This window comes from Lissotriton helveticus, chromosome 3_1, assembly GCF_964261635.1.
Source record: "Lissotriton helveticus chromosome 3_1, aLisHel1.1, whole genome shotgun sequence".
Taxonomy (NCBI): Eukaryota; Metazoa; Chordata; class Amphibia; order Caudata; family Salamandridae; genus Lissotriton; species Lissotriton helveticus.
Window position 1 is genome coordinate 1,988,587,380 of NC_136061.1, and position 17,976 is coordinate 1,988,605,355.

The 17,976-nt window shown below is 42.1% G+C and overlaps 1 protein-coding gene across 1 annotated transcript in view; it reads right to left on the reverse strand.

Moving 5' to 3' along the window:
- LOC144824355 (uncharacterized) overlaps window positions 1-17,976 on the reverse strand; it is a 141,659-nt gene that overhangs the window by 24,006 nt on the left and 99,677 nt on the right. Inside the window, exons 3-4 of the mRNA XM_078683468.1 lie at window positions 6,958-7,049; window positions 6,358-6,449 (exon numbers count right to left, since the gene is read on the reverse strand). Of these exons, the coding sequence (XP_078539594.1) occupies window positions 6,358-6,449; window positions 6,958-7,049 (184 nt within the window). The remainder of the gene's footprint in view (window positions 1-6,357; window positions 6,450-6,957; window positions 7,050-17,976) is intronic.

Below are 17,976 nucleotides of genomic sequence, written 5' to 3' on the forward strand. Positions count from 1 at the left end.
GTTTTTTCTTTCTTTTCTAGGTCCAACATGGCTCGTGGCGTCTCCCTGCAGCCGTCTGCACTACTGTGCACGAAGTTGTTCAGACAGGTATGTATGTTGCTGTTGTTTTCGTTTAGAGGTAAGCCATTTAGTTTTTTTGCTATTCTTATGTTTATTCTCTCTTTTCTAGGTCCAACATGGCCCATGGCGTCTCCCTGCAGTGATGTGCACCGCTGTGCACGAATTTGTTCCGATATGCTGTTCTTTTGCAGTTTGAGGTAAGCTATCTTTTCTATTTTGCTAATCTTATGTTTATTCTCTCTTGCTCTCTGTACAACGCTCTCTGCATCATGCTCTCTGCATCATGCTCTCTGCACCACGCTCTCTGCACCACGCTCTCTGCACCACGCTCTCTGCACCACGCTCTCTGCACCACGCTCTCTGCACCACGCTCTCTGCACCACGCTCTCTGCACCATGCTTGTAGTGTATAAAGAGTGTATGTAGAGAGAGTGTATGTAGAGAGAGTGTATGTATAGAGAGTGTATGTATAGAGAGTATGTATAGAGAGTGTATGCACAGAGTGTGGAGTACAGAGAGTGTGGTACAGAGAGAGTGGTACGACAGTGTGGTAGAGAGAGTGTAATATAAAGAGTGTAATAAAGAGAGTGTAATACAGAGAGTGTCTTATAGAGAGTATATTAAAGTGTCTCTGTGTGTGTTAGAGAGTGCGTGTGTAGAGAAAGTGTGTGTAAAGAGTGAAGGTGTAAAAAGTGCATGTGTAGTGAGTGCATGTGTAGAGAGTGCATGAGACTGACTGTATGTGTATGCATGCGTAGAGAGTGCATCTATAGAGCGCATGTTGTTAAAGATTAGAAGTAAAGAGCATGTGTACTGTTATTAAAAGCAAATCAAAGAAAACATAATGTACGTTGTGAAAAAGAGATGCTTACATAAGTTATTGAACACACTGCAGCATTTCAATACTTTGTAAAATTAAAAGAGGTGTATAAACGATTTTCTAAATTGCATGTCCTCAATTGGCTTTACTGTTATTAAATAATACATATTGTAAATTAGTGCACTGGCTTTACTATTATTAAATAATACATATTGTAAAGTAGTGCACAGGGATATGGTGTTACAGAGTTGTAATTTGAAATAGATATTTTATAGGTAATGGCCGCCCAAAACAAAACACCCTACCTCTTTGTTTTCTAATTTGTTTGGCATGTTATTCCCCATAGACCTGGTGGTACAAAAGGGGGTGGTGATGGACGGAGCATCTGAACGAATCAAACACTCACCCCCAGTTAACAGATCTGGGTTCAGACATGGCCACATGCAAATCAGTCCGTCCCTGTGCACATTTTACATATTATTAATAAAGAAACACTCGTTGTTGAACCATGAGTGTGTTGTAAGTATATTGTCACCCCTGTTGTTTTATGCACCCTCTATGTTACAAGTGTGCCGATACATGCAGGTTTTGCCTGTGTATTTGCGCTCACCCTTCTGGCTGTGTACCCTCTCGTTGTGCAAACGTGGAAAGGACATCCATCATGGTCTGTCTAAAACCGCGTAGACAATCAGTTTGTTGTGAAAAGGGCAGCATGTACAGTTCGATTTCTTTATTTACATCTCGTGGCTAGGATGAAGTCTGTTTCTAAGGGGAAAGTGAGCTGGTTTCCAAATCAGACAGTACCGCTTGCAAGCCCAGAGAGTGTTGTTCCTTCGATATTAAAGTCCAGATTGCTAGGTGATGACAGGTCATAGGCTGTGACTTCTTGGCGCTACACCTTTAGTGACGTTTGGGCACCACTCTCTCTGCTGAAATGTCTTATATGCGCCCCAGTTGTGCGGCAGACTGCCAATTTGAGTGCACAAAAAAGTCAGAACACCTGGGAGCTAAGAATTACCTGCATGAAGGTAAAAGTAAAATGTGCATTTCCGTAGGATAATGCGCATGCACACACACGACGGGGTGCGCATACAGATGGGGTGCGTGGAACGACGGCACAATGGCTCGGAGACGCGCAGGAGAGGGGCGCTCTGGAGGTGGGCAGCTCTGGGGCTAGGCCCTGAGCAAGGAGGGGTGTTTGCAAGCAGGGTGGAAAAGGTTGAGCAGGGTGGTGTAGCTTGAGAATTTGTGGACTGCCAGCAGTGAGACACGCGTTGGCGTGAAATCTTGTTACAAACCGAAGTGTTCTAATAACGCCCACCCACATTACTCAGCACATTGCTTTGAAATTAGGCTCTGTTTACAAAGTTTACCACGCAGCTGACAGACTTGTATTTTGAAATACAGATGGACATGTTTACAGGATAAGCATTCTTTTCGGTAAGGGCAATGTCAGCTGCTTGCCAGAGTTAAGCTCACTTGAGGACTCCTACTTATAAAAGGCACCTTAAGTAGTATTACGCGGCGTAGGGGATTTGCATTAGGACTACACCTCCCATAATGCAGTAGTTTAATGAACTGAGAAACACAATGGTCATGATAACTTGAAGGCACTTACTTCCCTGGAAATAGAGCGATGTGATTTAACTTGTCCCCTCGTTTGAAATTCAGTAAATATAATGACTGAAATACACGTCTGACCAATTTAACTAGATAATATAACTAGATAATATTTTATAGGTAATGTCCGCCCCAAACAAAAAACCCTACCTCTTTGTTTTCTAATTTTTTTGGCATGTTATTCCCCATAGAACTGCATTTTAGTAACTGCCACCACATGTATTTTAAAAAAGTGTACTAAGGAAGAAACAGAAGTGTAGCATTGGGTACTGTTGAATAGATGTTGAAGGATGGCGTACGAGGAGCCGAGTGCTTTACGTAAGGAGTCCGTGGCTACCGCTTCTACCCCCCCCCCGCACAGCAAAGCTACAGGGCCCTTTCCCGCATTGTTAATTTTACCGCTTAAGCTTTTACGAACACTGGTACTGCTATTTAAGGAATTTCTTGGAAAGATTATGTCTTTGAAATACACCCCCTTTTTAGGGCTCGGGGCGGAGCTCCGAGATCCTATTATTAAAGGAAAAAAAAAAAAGGTTTCATTAGGGCTCGGGAAAGACACATTCCTTAGTGCGTGAGTTTTTTTTTTATTATCTGAATTGTGATTGGTCCTCGCGGTGATGTATTGTTAGTAGTCTTGATGCGATTGGGCAGATGTAATTGTCGGGCGCCATTTTGGGCATTTTCTCTGCGGTTACGTGCTCGGCAGTGCATTAATTTTAATTAGGAGCTGTCAGGGTGGCCGTGTAATGCATTCCAGATGGTGTGCGCGCGTTCACCATAGAGCAGTGCGTTTGTCGGGCGCGCGTCCTCCTCACGTGCACACAGGCATAGCGAATCAGTGGCATTTCAAATGGAATCACCGGGATGGTTTTTACTCTTCCTCCGAGGGAGAGGTGATGAATCTGCAAACTTCGATCACTATTCCTCGCTGGACAGAGATTTTAGGCAGTATGTGAAAAAAAATGGCAGAAGTGCGTTGTAGGAGATAACATGAGGTCTTTTATTTCAGTATCGCTATGACGCTTGCAGAATCAGCACAGTCCTGCGGCAGGTGAGCTTTGTTAGGCACACACACAACACGAGGCACAGGCGCTACTGTGCTAGCTGCCCTCACGCTCACAGATATCGCATGGTCTGTATGGACAGCGATGGTGACAGCTGTGTTCACGCATAAAGAACTGGTACAGCAACGACTATGCAGTGTAGTCTTCTTCCCACGTTCTTCTACATACAGGAAACTGGTACAGTAGGGACACCGTCTGTGCAGGCTACACTCCCAGGGCCAGGACATGCAGCAGCAAGAAGCCTCGCATCCCCGCAACACAGGCATCGCAGTGCACGACACCCTCACGCATAGCACTGGCCGGAGCTGTGTAACACACACTTCCCTCTTTGTCACTGCAACACAGGAAGCAGTAGTACACGCTTTCCAAACATGCACACACAAACGCAGAGCCACCACAAACAACCCCCGTGCTCGAGAACAGGCTCCGGAGAACAAGCCTTTGGACTGCTGATTAAACAACATACTGCAGGCACTAGGCCCGCTGCACGGCATCACTTCAAAACCCAAGATGCTTCGGCTCCTGAAGACTTCTGTAATAGATCCCGCTCGATCCATTCATGGTACACAACACACACTGCAGCAGAATGCAAAAGAGGTGAGGGACTCTTTCACGAAACAAGAAAACAGCAATCTTGCTGTAACTCCTGTTGACTGGCCCATCCACTTCCTTCCATCAATGCATCAGTAACCACAATTTGGCACTAGGACAACACTGCACCGAAACTAGGAATGACACGGCTCAAGCAATTGACTCAAACCAATATTGGCCCACCTATGTTTTTATTGGGGCTTGCTGTAGCACGTGAAAGTTATGAATGCTGAACGCACACAGAAACTTCAAGTTAAAGTAAAGTTTTCCCTAAAGCTGCAAACACTTCACATTTCCAGTTTAAAACTGCGCTAAAAAGTAAAGTGTGCCTTCATAAAATGTCCTACGACCGAACATTTGACTGCAAGTGGTCAGTGAATCACCAGCAAACATTGGGAGAGGGGTGAGGGTATGTCTGTGGGCCTGATCATGTGAGGATTGTCACACTTTTAAGAGGAACAAATGTCAAATACAGGAATTTTACGAATGCTGTCCTAACATCGGCTTCGTACAGAACAAACCGCACACAAAACAAAGATTGCAGAGTGACAGTGAGTGCAGAGTGACAGTGAGTGCAGAGTGCAGAGTGACAGTGAGTGACAGTGAGTGCAGAGTGACAGCAAGTGACAGTGAGTGCAGAGTGAGTGCAAAGTGTCAGTGAGTGCAGAGTGAGTGCAGAGTGACAGTGAGTGCAGAGTGACAGTGAGTGCAGAGTGACAGTGAGTGCAGAGTGACAGTGCGTGCAGAGTGACAGTGTGTGCAGTGTGACAGTGCGTGCAGAGTGACAGTGCGTGCAGAGTGACAGTGAGTGCAGAGTGAGTGCAGAGTGACAGTGAGTGCAGAGTGACAGTGAGTGCAGAGTGACAGTGAGTGCAGAGTGACAGTGAGTGCAGAGTGAGTGCAGAGGGACAGTGAGTGCAGAGGGACAGTGAGTGCAGAGTGAGTGCAGAGTGACAGTGAGTGCAGAGTGACAGTGAGTGCAGAGTGACAGTGAGTGCAGAGTGACAGTGAGTGCAGAGTGACAGTGAGTGCAGAGTGAGTGCAGAGTGACAGTGAGTGCAGAGTGACAGTGAGTGCAGAGTGACAGTGAGTGCAGAGTGACCGTGAGTGCAGAGTGACCGTGAGTGCAGAGTGACCGTGAGTGCAGAGTGACCGTGAGTGCAGAGTGACCGTGAGTGCAGAGTGACAGTGAGTGCAGAGTGACTGCAGAGACAGTGTGTAAGGGTGCACATTGTGTGAGTGTGCAGGATAAACAGTGGACATTGGGAGTGTGCGGGTGATTAGTGTGTGAATGTGTAGGGGCAGTGTGTGAGTGTGCAGAAAACACCACACACACATACCACACACACACACCATACACACATACACCCCACACACACACCACACACACATAACGCACACACAAACCACACACCTCAGTCTCTCAACACCACACACTCGTCACCACTCAACACAACACACTCACCACCACACTCACTCCCCAGGCTCACCCCCACAGACTCACCCCCACAGACTCAACACCACAGACTCACCACCACACACTCACCACCACACACTCACCAGTACACAGAAAAGAAAACACACAACAACACACCCCCAGCCGTCAATGAATGCTTTCACCATGCACAAACACCAACAACCATCAGCCATCTGTGCACGCTTTTACCAAACACACACCCACCAGCCGTCAGTGCACCCTTCCACCAGGCACACACACCTCCAGCCGGCAGTGCACTTTTCCACCAAGCAATCGCAGTATGGTACACTTTACTTTTAAACATATTCATATAAAGCACAGCATGCCACCATTGGTAAAATTACAATTCAACCAACATATTTCCACTACACACCACATGCACACACTCCATTCACATGGCGAAAAGACATTGCCATTTACAATGGCATTAGCTCAAACTCAAATAAATCCGAGCCCGATTGCATTTCTAATGCTTGTTTACACTGCAGCTACCAAAGAACATGAGTTATGGCAACAGTTGCATGATGTTGAACGCTCTTCACAACAAAGTATTGAAATGTGCTAGAAAGTGTTTAATAAAATACAAAGTGCACGTACATTTTACAAATAAAAGCTAAAGGTATAACATTGTTACATATATCGAAAGTAAATATATAAGTGAAGTTAAAAAAGGTAAAACGTAAAAAGTCAAGCATTATGTAATTTTCAATGTATGAAGTTACTTACAGTTCTGTAACAGAGATATATCAGCTCTCGAAGTATACCGCCTGGCTACCTTCCAAGAAATGTTCTGATTGTTCGCTCGAGTGCTTGAAATACTGGGAAATAAAATAAAAAAATAATGTCAGTTACTTGAACTAAATAAGAAAATAAGTGTGGCATTGGGCACTGTTGAATAGATGTTGACAGATGGCGCACGAGGAGACGGATGCTTTACGTAAGGAGTCCGTGGCTACCGCATCCACCCCCCCCCCCCCACCGCCCACGGACAGCAAAATACAGGGCTGTTTCCGCGAACACTAGTGCTGCTATTTAAGGATTTTCTACGAAGGATAAGGTCTTGGAAATACACCCCTTTCTTACACTGCATCTACCAAAGAACATTGGATATGGCAACAGTTGCATGATGTTGAAAGCTCTTCACAACAAATAATTTTAATGTGCTAGAAAGTGTTTAATAAAATACAAAGTGCACGTAAATTTGACAAATAAAAGCTAAAGGTATAACATAGTTACATATATTGAAAGCAAATATAAGTGAAGTTAAAAAAGCTAAAACGTTAAAAGTAAAGCATTATTTTATTTCCAATGTATGAAGTTACTTACAGTTCTGTAACAGAGATAGATGAGCTCTTGAAGTATACCGCCTGGCTTCCTTTCAAGAAATTTTCAGAATGTTCGCTCGTGTGCTTCAAATACTGAGAAAGATAAAAATAATGTCAGTTACTTGAATTAAATAAGAAAAAGATGACCACATGTAGTGTAGAAAAACAGCATGTAGGTAAGATAATAAGTGGATTTTATTCATAAATAAAATCAATTTACACTTGCAAGTATAATTGCATGCATCCAATTTTAAACATTAGCTCTAAAAATCAGACTACTACATTTTTTTGTCAAAAGTTTTTTTTTATCATCTTTCCAATGTGTCGCTGTGCACTTAGCCAAAAGCCTGTACCGTCCCCCCCCCCGTGCCCCAGAGACGCGCTGGAGAGGGGCGCTCTGGAGGTGGTCAGCTTCGGGGATAGGCCCCGAGCAGGGAGGGGGTGCGCGAGCAGGGTGGGGTAGCTTGAGCGTTCGTGGGCCGTCACAAATGAGACACGCTTTGGTGCGCAATCTGTTGACAAACAGAACGGTTACTGCGCAATTACTTTACTCAGATTTTTACTTTAGGCTCATTTTAAAAAGTTTATCCCGCATGTCACAGAGTTAGACTATGAAATACAGATGGGCATGTTTACAGGAAGAGCAGTTGTTTCGCGGAAGAGAATGTCATCTGTTTGCTAAAGTAAAGGTCACCCCATGACTTCTAGTAATAAGGGACACCGATGTTGGCAGATGGCACACGAGGAGACGGGTGCTTTATGTAAGGAGTCCGGGGTTACAGCATCCCCCCTCCCGCTCCCCACAGCAAAGCTACAGGACCCTTTCCCGCATGGCTACTATTTACTGCTTAAGCTTTTACGAACACTGGTAGTACTCTTTATGGAGTTACTACGAAGGATTAAATATTTTAAATACACTCCCTTCTTACACTGCAGCTACCAAAGAACATGAGATATGGCAAAAGTTGCATGATGTTGAACGCTGTTAGACAACAAAGTATTCAAATGTGCTTCAAAGTGTTTAATAAAATACAATGTGCACGTAAATTTTACAAGTAAAAGCTAAAGGTATAACATTGTTACTAATATATAAAGTTAATAAATAATTCATGTTAAAAAATGTAAAACGGTAAAAGTAAAGCATTCTCCGATTCCCAATCTAAGCAGTTACTTACCGTTTTGTATCAGAGATAGATCAGCTCTCGAAGTATACCGTCTGGCTTTCTCCCAAGAAATGTTAAGAAAGTTCACCCGTGTGTTTTAAATAGTGAGAAAGGTAAAAAAAAAGGTTGTTGCTTGAATTAAATAACAAAAGAAGACCACATGTAGTGTTGAAAAACAGCAAGTAGGTAAGATGTTGTCCTGTAGCCGTCGGTTAATGTTTGGGTGCGGTGCTTCCTTCTAGCAATCAAAGGGCTGTCTGGCAAGAAGTGTATTCCATTGTGAGTGAAGAGGTGCGAATTCCGTGTGAGGTGGACGTGAAGGCCTGTCCTCCCCTGTGCCCCTGAGACGCGCTGGAGAGGGGCGCTCTGCTGTGCTACAGCATTACAGCATACACCCCCACCCCCAGCCCTCCACAGCAAAGCTACATGGGCATTTTCCGCATAAGAGTGCATGACTTTCTACGAACCCTGATAGTACTGTTTATGGAGTTTCAATGAAGTATTATGTCTTTTAAATACACCCCCTTCTTACACTGCAGCTACCAAAGAACATGAAATATGGAAACAGTTGCATGATGTTAAACGCTGTTCGACAACAAAGTATCCAAATGTGCTTCAAAGTGTTTTAGAAAATATAAGCAGCACGTAAATTCTACTGATAAAAGGGTAAAGGTATAACATTGTTGCAGTTATAAAAATGTTCGCTCTTATACTTTAAAATGGCAGTTGCTTGAATTAAATACCAAAAGAAGACCACATGTAGTGTGAAAACTAACAGCAAGTAGGTAAGATGTTGTTGTGTAGCCGAATGTTAATGTTTGGGTGCGGTGCTTCCTTTTAGCAATCAAAGGGCTGTCTGGCAAGAAGTGTATCCTATTGTGAGTAAAGATGTGGCAATTACCTGTGAATTGAATGTGAACGCGCATGGATGCAACACCCCCCTAAAAAAAGTAAAGTGGCACCAAGTTGTCTAGGCATTTTCTACAAAGTCGTGCGTGCAGATATAAAAATGTTCGCTCTTATACTTTAAAATGGCAGTTGCTTGAATTAAATACCAAAAGAAGACCACATGTAGTGTTAAAACTAACAGCAAGTAGGTAAGATGTTGTTGTGTAGCCGTATGTTAATGTTTGGGTGCGGTGCTTCCTTTTAGCAATCAAAGGGCTGTCTGGCAAGAAGTGTATCCTATTGTGAGTAAAGATGTGGCAATTACCTGTGAATTGAATGTGAACGCGCGTGGATGCAACAGACAGTTTCCCACCCCCCTAAAAAAAGTAAAGTGGCACCAAGTTGTCTGGGCATTTTCTACAAAGTCGTGCGTGCAGTAAAAATAATATGCAAGTGCAGTGTACATTTTTCTAGAATAAAAACGCAGTATCATGCAAGCGTGTTAAATAATTATGCAGTCTTACCTTAATGTTTGTTTTTCACGGCTTCGTAACTTACATAGAAATGATGCTAGTAACTAAATGAACATGAGCTACATATGACTTTAAAAACCAAACAAAACTTAATCAAATTGACCGTACTCTTGCAAGCATAACAGTAGGCATACAATTGGAAACAGTAGCTCTGAATTTAAGGCTATGACAAATTTGGGCAAAATATTTTTGTTTTATCTTACCCATATGGCGCTCTGCACGTAGGGTGTAGCTGTCTAGCCCCATGTTAATTTGAAGTCGGAACACGTCCCTGATGTTGAAAGGACTTTAAAGATAACTTACCTTAGCCATGCCCTTACACAGAGGTGAAGCAAGGAGTACACGAGCCGTGGGGCAAGGTAGACCTGTAAATGAAACATAAAAATATATTATAGAAGCACAAAACAGAACATAGCTTACTGTACTTGAAAATGCAACCCAAAAAAACGCCATTATACTATGGGAGAACACAAGATGGCTTACCTGACGCACGCAATCAGCAGATGCTTTAGAGAGGATATATACCCGAGTTGGGGTAGACATGGAAAAGAATAGAAAGGTAAAATAAACATAAGACGAGTACAAAACATAAGATGTCTTACATAGCTTATAACAGCATTCACTACTACAGTAGAGAACGGCTAAACACAATAAATGTTACACAACACGTGCAAAGAGCACAAGAGGGACACAAGATGGGGTAGACCTAGAAATGAAAGAAAAATAAAAGCATTAGAAATGAAGAAATGCAACGTAAAACGTACAAAAAAAATCTGCAATACAGAGACGACTGGAGCAGGAAACACGAGATGTGGTAGACATTAGCGCAAACATCAGGCAATGCATGGCTACGACACGAGCTGACTTAACAAAAGCCAAAAGCAGAGTACAGGACCCGGATAGCAGCAGAACACGGGCAAACATTAGTCATAGCATGGAGACGACAAGAGGCAGAGACGAGCCAGACACGAGCCAGGTGCGATCAAAAAAAATAACCTGAAAAGTAAATGAGAGGAGCCCATGAACCCAATAGTTTACGTTACAGAAGCCCAAAGTACAGTAAACGATCGGAATACGAGTAGACCACGCGCAAATAGCAAACGATGCACAGCAACAACACGAGTCAAAAACGAGCCAAGTGCATTATTAAATCAACATCACACAAAAGAACTCGATACAATTTAGTGTAAAAAATCACAAACGCACTATTGAAATATATAAAAATATAGCACTTACCTGTCGGTCGCAGCAGCACCGTCAGTGAAGTGTAGAAATCTCACAAACGTTACACAAACACGAACATCCCAATAAATTGGACACAATGCACAAGAGTCAAATACTAGTCAGGTACATTATTAGATCCACATTACACAACATTGACTCGCTAGAATGTAGTGGAACAACACCAAGAACGCAATATGAAAATCTATAAGAAAAATCGGAATTACCTGTATGTCGCATCAAAGCGGTCAGTGAAGTATAGAAATGTCACAAGCGGTAGCCAAGCAGGACCGGACAGTGAATAGCTGCAAATGTAAAAAAAAACTTAAAAGACGTCCACAAAAATAACATAAATGCATTACATCAACAGACAAAAGTTGCTCTTACTTGTAGAACTTTCTGGAAGATATCGGTAATTGACGTTTACGTGAAAAACGTGCCCCACCCTGCCGTATTAAAATCAGGTACTCCCCGTATTAAACTATGAATCAAACTTTCGTCAAACAAATCAAGTACAAATTTTGCAAAACATTCTTAACAAATCAGATTGCAGCTAAGGCAAGACAATAAGTAATACACAATATAATAAAAAGATAGATACTTAAAACGTTTAAAAGCGTTACACAAACACGAACATCCCAATAAATTGGACACAATGCACAAGAGTCAAATACTAGTCAGGTACATTATTAGATCCACATTACACAAAATTAACTCGATAGAATCTAGTGGAACTACACCAATAACGCAATCTAAAAATATTTATGCAAAAAATCGGACTTACCTGTATGTCGCATCAAACCCGTAGGTGAAGTGTAGAAATGTCACAAGCGGTAGCCAAACAGGACACGGAGAGTTAATAGCTGCAAATTTAAAAAACAAATCCCAAAAAATAATAGAAATCTCACAAACGTTACACGAACATCCCAATAAATTGTACACAATGCACAAGAGTCAAATACTAGTCAGGTGCATTATTAGATCCACATTACACAACATTAACTCGCTAGAATGTAGTGGAACAACACCAAGAACGCAATCTGAAAATCTATAAGAAAAAAATCGGAATTACCTGTATGTCGCATCAAAACGGTCAGTGAAGTATAGAAATGTCACAAGCGGTAGCCAAGCAGGACCGGACAGTCAATAGCTGCAAATGTAAAAAAAAACTAAGACGTCCACAAAAATAACATAAATGCATTACATCAACAGACAAAAGTTGCTCTTACCTGTAGAACTTTCTGGAAGATATCGGTAACTGACGTTTACGTGAAAAACGTGCCCCACCCTGCCGTATTAAAATCAGGTACTCCCCGTATTAAACTATGAATCGCACTTTCGTCAAACAAATCAAGTACAAATTTCGCAAAAAATTCTTAAGAAATCAGATTGCAGCTATAAGGCAAAACAATAAGTAATACACAATATAATAAAAAGATAGATAAAAATATATTTAAAAAAAAAAAGTACCTGTATGTCGCAGCAACATGTGCATTGAAGTGTAGAAATCGCACTAACACTACACAAACAGAACATGGACAGTGCATACATATAAAGTTTTCAAAAAAAGAGAAAAATATCAGAAATAATAAATTATTACTTTAACATCCACATACAAAAGTTTCTCTTACCTGTAGAACTTCCCGGAAGCTATGGGTACCTGAAGTTGACGTGAAAAACGTGCCCCACCCTGTCCTCTGAAAATCAGGTAATCCCCTTAATAAAGTATGATCAGCACTTTCGTCAAAAGCATCAAGTACAAATGTTGGAAAACATTACTAATAAATTCAATTGCATCTATAAGCAAATACAAAAAGATTTTCACAATATAATACAAAGCCAGACAAAATATGCAAAAATAGCACTTACCTGTATGTTGCAGGAACACGGAAAGTGAAGTCTAAATATCTAACAAACAGGACACAAACATTGAATACTTGCAAAGTTTAAAAAAATGAAAACTACATCAGAAACAAAAACATTATTACGTTAATTGTAACACACAAAAGTTGCTCTTACCTGTTGAACTTGCCGGAAGACATCGGTAACTGACATTTACGTGGAAAACGTGCCCTACCCTCTCGTATTAAAATAAGGTACTCCCAAAAATACATTAGTAACAGCACTTTCGTCAAAAACACCAAGTAGAAATATCGTTAAACAATATAAAGAAATTCGATTGCAGCTATAAGGCAAACAAAGAAGTAATAGACACTATAATATAATACAACACTAATTAGCATTAAAAACATAGTGCAATAACATAGTGAGTCATAGATATGCCATTTAAAAACATACATATACCATCTCAAAAAATCCCAAAACCATTTACTATAACAATTGTATACAATTATAAAACAATTTACACTTACCTGTATCTCGCAGCATCACGGACGAAATTCCAGAGTCAACTAAAGATATCGCTACATGGAGTTGAAATGTAAAATGTGCCCACACAGTCATATTAAATTCAATACATTACTATCCCCTAAGCACTTTTGTCCTAAGGAATCAATTTAAAAAACAGGTAAACAATATCTATATATCTTAAAGAAACAAATAGCAATTATTTTTTATAGACAAAATATAATGTCAAAAACAGAAACGCCATATACAAACATTAATTTTTTTAGCACTTACCTGTACACCTTAAATAAAGAAATCGCAATTATTTACTTGCAAAACATATAATGTAAAAAAACAGAAACGCAATCTTCCACCACATAAAAACGTAGCACTGTGCACGTCACAGCAGCAGGGACGGTGAAGTGTATAAAAGTCACGGACGGTACCCAAACAGAACACAGACAAGGAATCCCTAAAAAGTGTAAAAAGAAAAACATTATATCGGAAACAAAAATATTACATTAACATCACAGAAAAGGTGTTCTTACCTGCAGAACTTGCCGGAAGATATCGCCAACTGACGTTTCCGTGAAAAACGTGCCCCGCCCGCACGTATTCAAAGAAGGTACTCCCCGTAATAAACGCGTTACAGCACTTTTGACAAAAACATCAAACACAAATACATACAAACATTATTACTAGATAATAAATAAACTAGCAGCTATAATATAAAAAAACTATACACTGTAAATAAAAAATAAGCACGTTTAAAATCACAAAAATGAGCAATAACAGACATACATATAATATCTTCACACAAATGCAAAAGACTTAAAAAATTGAAAATGTATAATATTTGACAAAAAACTTCACTAACCTGTATATGGTAACAGCATACATACCGTTGGATTAACTTCGTGCACCACCACGGGCCACGTTGGACCTAGAAAATAGAGAATAAACATAAAATTAGCAAAAAAAAACAAAATGGCTTACCTCTAAACGAAAACAACAACAACATACATACCCGTCTGAACAACTTCGTGCACAGTAGTGCACACGGCTGCAGGGAGACGCCACGAGCCATGTTGGACCTAAAAAAGAGAGAAAAAACATTACATTAGTAAAATGGAAAAGATAGCTTACCTCAAACTGCAAAAGAGCCGCGTTTCAGAACCACTCCGTGCACAGAGGTGCACATCGCTGCAGGGAGACGCCACGGGCCACGTTGGACCTAGAAAATAGAGAATAAACATAAAATTATCAAAAAAAAACAAAATGGCTTACCTCTAAACGAAAACAACAACAACATACATACCCGTCTGAACAACTTCGTGCACAGAGGTGCACATCGCTGCAGGGAGACGCCACGGGCCACGTTGGACCTAGAAAATAGAGAATAAACATAAAATTAGCAAAAAAAACAAAATGGCTTACCTCTAAACGAAAACAACAACAACATACATACCCGTCTGAACAACTTCGTGCACAATAGTGCACGCGGCTGCAGGGAGACGCCACGAGCCATGTTGGACCTAGGAAAGAGAGAAAAAACATTAGATTAGTAAAATAGAAAAGATAGCTTACCTCAAACTGCAAAAGAGACGCATATCGGAACCACTCTGTGCACAGCGGTGCACATCGCTGCAGGGAGACACCACGGGCCATGTTGGACCTAGAAAAGAGAGAATAAACATATGATTAGCAAAAACAAACAAAACGGCTTACCTCTAAACGAAAACAACAACAACATACATACCCGTCTGAAGTACTTCGTGCACAGTAGTGCACACGGCTGCAGGGAGACGCCACGAGCCATGTTGGACCTAAAAAAGAGAGAAAAAACATTACATTAGTAAAATGGAAAAGATAGCTTACCTCAAACTGCAAAAAAAGCCGCATATCGGAACAACTCCGTGCACAGCGGTGCACATCGCTGCAGGGAGATGCCACGGGCCACGTTGGACCTAGAAAATAGAGAATAAACATAAAATTAGAAGAAAAAATAAATGGCTTACCTCTAAATGAAAACAACAACAACATACATACCCGTCTGAACAACTTCGTGCACAGTAGTGCACACTGCTGCAGGGAGAGGCCACAAACCATGTTGGACGTAGAAAAGAGAGAAAAAACATTACATTAGTAAAATGGAAAAGATAGCTTACCTCAAACTGGAACAAAGCCGCATATTGGAACCACTTCGTGCACAGCGGTGCACATCGCTGCAGGGAGACACCACGGGCCATGTTGGACCTAGAAAAGAGAGAATAAACATAAGATTAGCAAAAACAAACAAAATGGCTTACCTCTAAACTTAAACAACAACAACATACATACCCGTCTGAACAACTTCGTGCACAGTAGTGCACACGGCTGCAGGGAGACGCCACGAGCCATGTTGGACCTAGAAAAGAGAGAAAAAAACATTAGATTAGTAAAATAGAGGGTCCAAGATGGCGGATTGACACCGCCGGAGTGGAGAGCGCTGAGTGGGTCCGTGGCTAGAGTGCGACTGGTACAGCTACACAATGCGGGAGCTGTAATGCTGTAAGACTGTATTGGAACGGGAGAGCTTTGTTGAAGCCGGCAGCTACGGTTAATCAGGGAGCTATATCCGGAGCTCGTCGAGCCAGGCAGCAGTCAATTGGCTTGGTATGCTCCCCTGCGGCATCGGAGATAGTGCCGGTGAACACTGAAAAATCCAACACGAACTCACCCGGCACTAACAAACTCTACCGAGCTATATAAAGCTAGAGCACCTACTTCTTACTTCTTACTTCTGCATCACGCTTTTGGAAAATCAAAGACGCTGTAATCTTTTCTTTGTAGAAACGGAAAGTTTGGAGACTCTCCTGACCGGAGGATCGAGTCCCTGAATGCGGCAGCTACGGCTGATTGGGAGCCGTATCCGGAGCCTGCTACGCTCTGTCAGCACACAGAAACTCGGGAGAATACCGAGAATACCGAGTCTTGCTCGGGAGCCGTCAAAGGGCTGGGCGAACCTGACGAGCTTGGCGAGATCGACGGCAGGCAATTGGTTTGGTCTGCGTTCCTCCGTGGCACCGGCAGCAGTGCTGCTAGAGAAGTCGAGCGCTTGTGGTATGGCGCCGAAACCACCAGCACGGACAACTCGCACAACTGCAGCTAGCGGGAGAACGACGGCTACACCGGCATCCATCCCAACGTCGGCGGCAGTGATAAACGAGCTTGTAGTACGGGGAAAAAAATCTTTACCTGCCAACAACGCCACGGAGACAGCCTTGGATGGGGAGCAACTGCATACCGGTAAACTCGGGGGGGGGGAAAAATCCAACTCAAGCGAAAGGTAATTCAGCAGATAGTACAGATAACACAGCAAAAACCTTTTTGTTAAATGAAGGGATTCATGTAAAAGCAAAGGAGCCCGAGAAATTATTTCAAAGTGGTACCACAGTGATTGAGGATGGTGCCGCGTTAAGCAATGTAAATAACTTATCTGCATTTGCTTCTACGGAGCTGGATAGTGCAGAGGTTGGGGTAGCAGATTTAATTAATGTGTCTACTACTATGGCTAAAAGAGGCACGGAGCTCTTAGAAACGTTAGAACCTTTAGAGACTCAGACTCAGACTCAGACTTTGACTAAGGTGATCTACCCCGACACTAATGTGAATCCCTCTCACAATGAAAAGATTAGCGCGACTAGTATGTCTCCGGACAAAGGGAATGCTGAAGGCGTGGGAGAAGGTGAGGGAGGTGAAAGTATTGATAACACAGACGCCGCTGAGACAGACGAAGAATATGTGGATCTCAACGAGCAAGGGGGTAATACGCCTTTAAAAGTGATTAAAGACAAAAACAAAGTTCTTAATACTAAAAAATCGAAGGGTAAAAACAAGAATAAGGTCATTAAAATCACAAGCAAATCCAAGACAAGTGTTTTGAAAGCTTTTGCGGAGAATAGCCCAATTAGACAATGGGTGCAGGCTAAGGGTGGTGTAAAATCAATGGCAATGAGACTGTCTGGTAATAGCCCTAATGATCAATCTACTATCACCAAAGACCCAAAACAGATCAGTGCGCCACTCAGCCCCACTCAGTCTATTACCTCCAATACCACAAAGGCGAAGACTGATGGCCTGAATAAGCCTGGCCTGATTAGGGAGTCGATAAAACCCTCCGGGGAAAGCTCATTGGATCACCCACATCCTTCTGTGCCCTCTGTGATACTTATGGAAGATAACTCTGCTTCTCTGTCAATTAACAGTAGTAGCAGTAATAACAGCAATAACAGTAGCAATATAACCCAAGAGCGGTCGATGGCGTCTTTATGCGGTGCAGCAGCAGCTCCAACAGAAGAGACTTTACAAGAAACACATCCGGAAAATATTGTTTATTCTTTATCTAGCGGATCGACAGAATGGATTCCGCAAGGGGAGGTATCCGCCTCTTTTCAAACAATACTCCATCTTCTAAATGAACAAAAACAAGAAGCTAAAAATCATTATCAGCAAATGAGAGAAGATAACAATAGAACTCAAACTTCTCTGCAAGAGATGGCGTGTAAACTGGGGGTGGTGTCTCAAGACATAGAGGAACTACAGCAAAGAGTGGTGGTAACAGAGGAGAAGTCACAAAGCTCTGAAATAGCAGTGAATAAACATGCCTCACAACTTCTTCAGATGCAAGCTAAGCTGGAGGACTTAGAAAATAGGCAAAGGAGACAAAATCTCCGCGTTTTTGGTATTGCTGAAGGAGCAGAGGGGGCAGACCCGAGAGCATATATCACTCAATTATTTCAAAAGGCTTTTCCCGACCTATCAGATTGGGACTGGGACTCTCAGATTCAGCGGGCCCATCGATTACCTCTATTTCAAAAGGATAAGAGT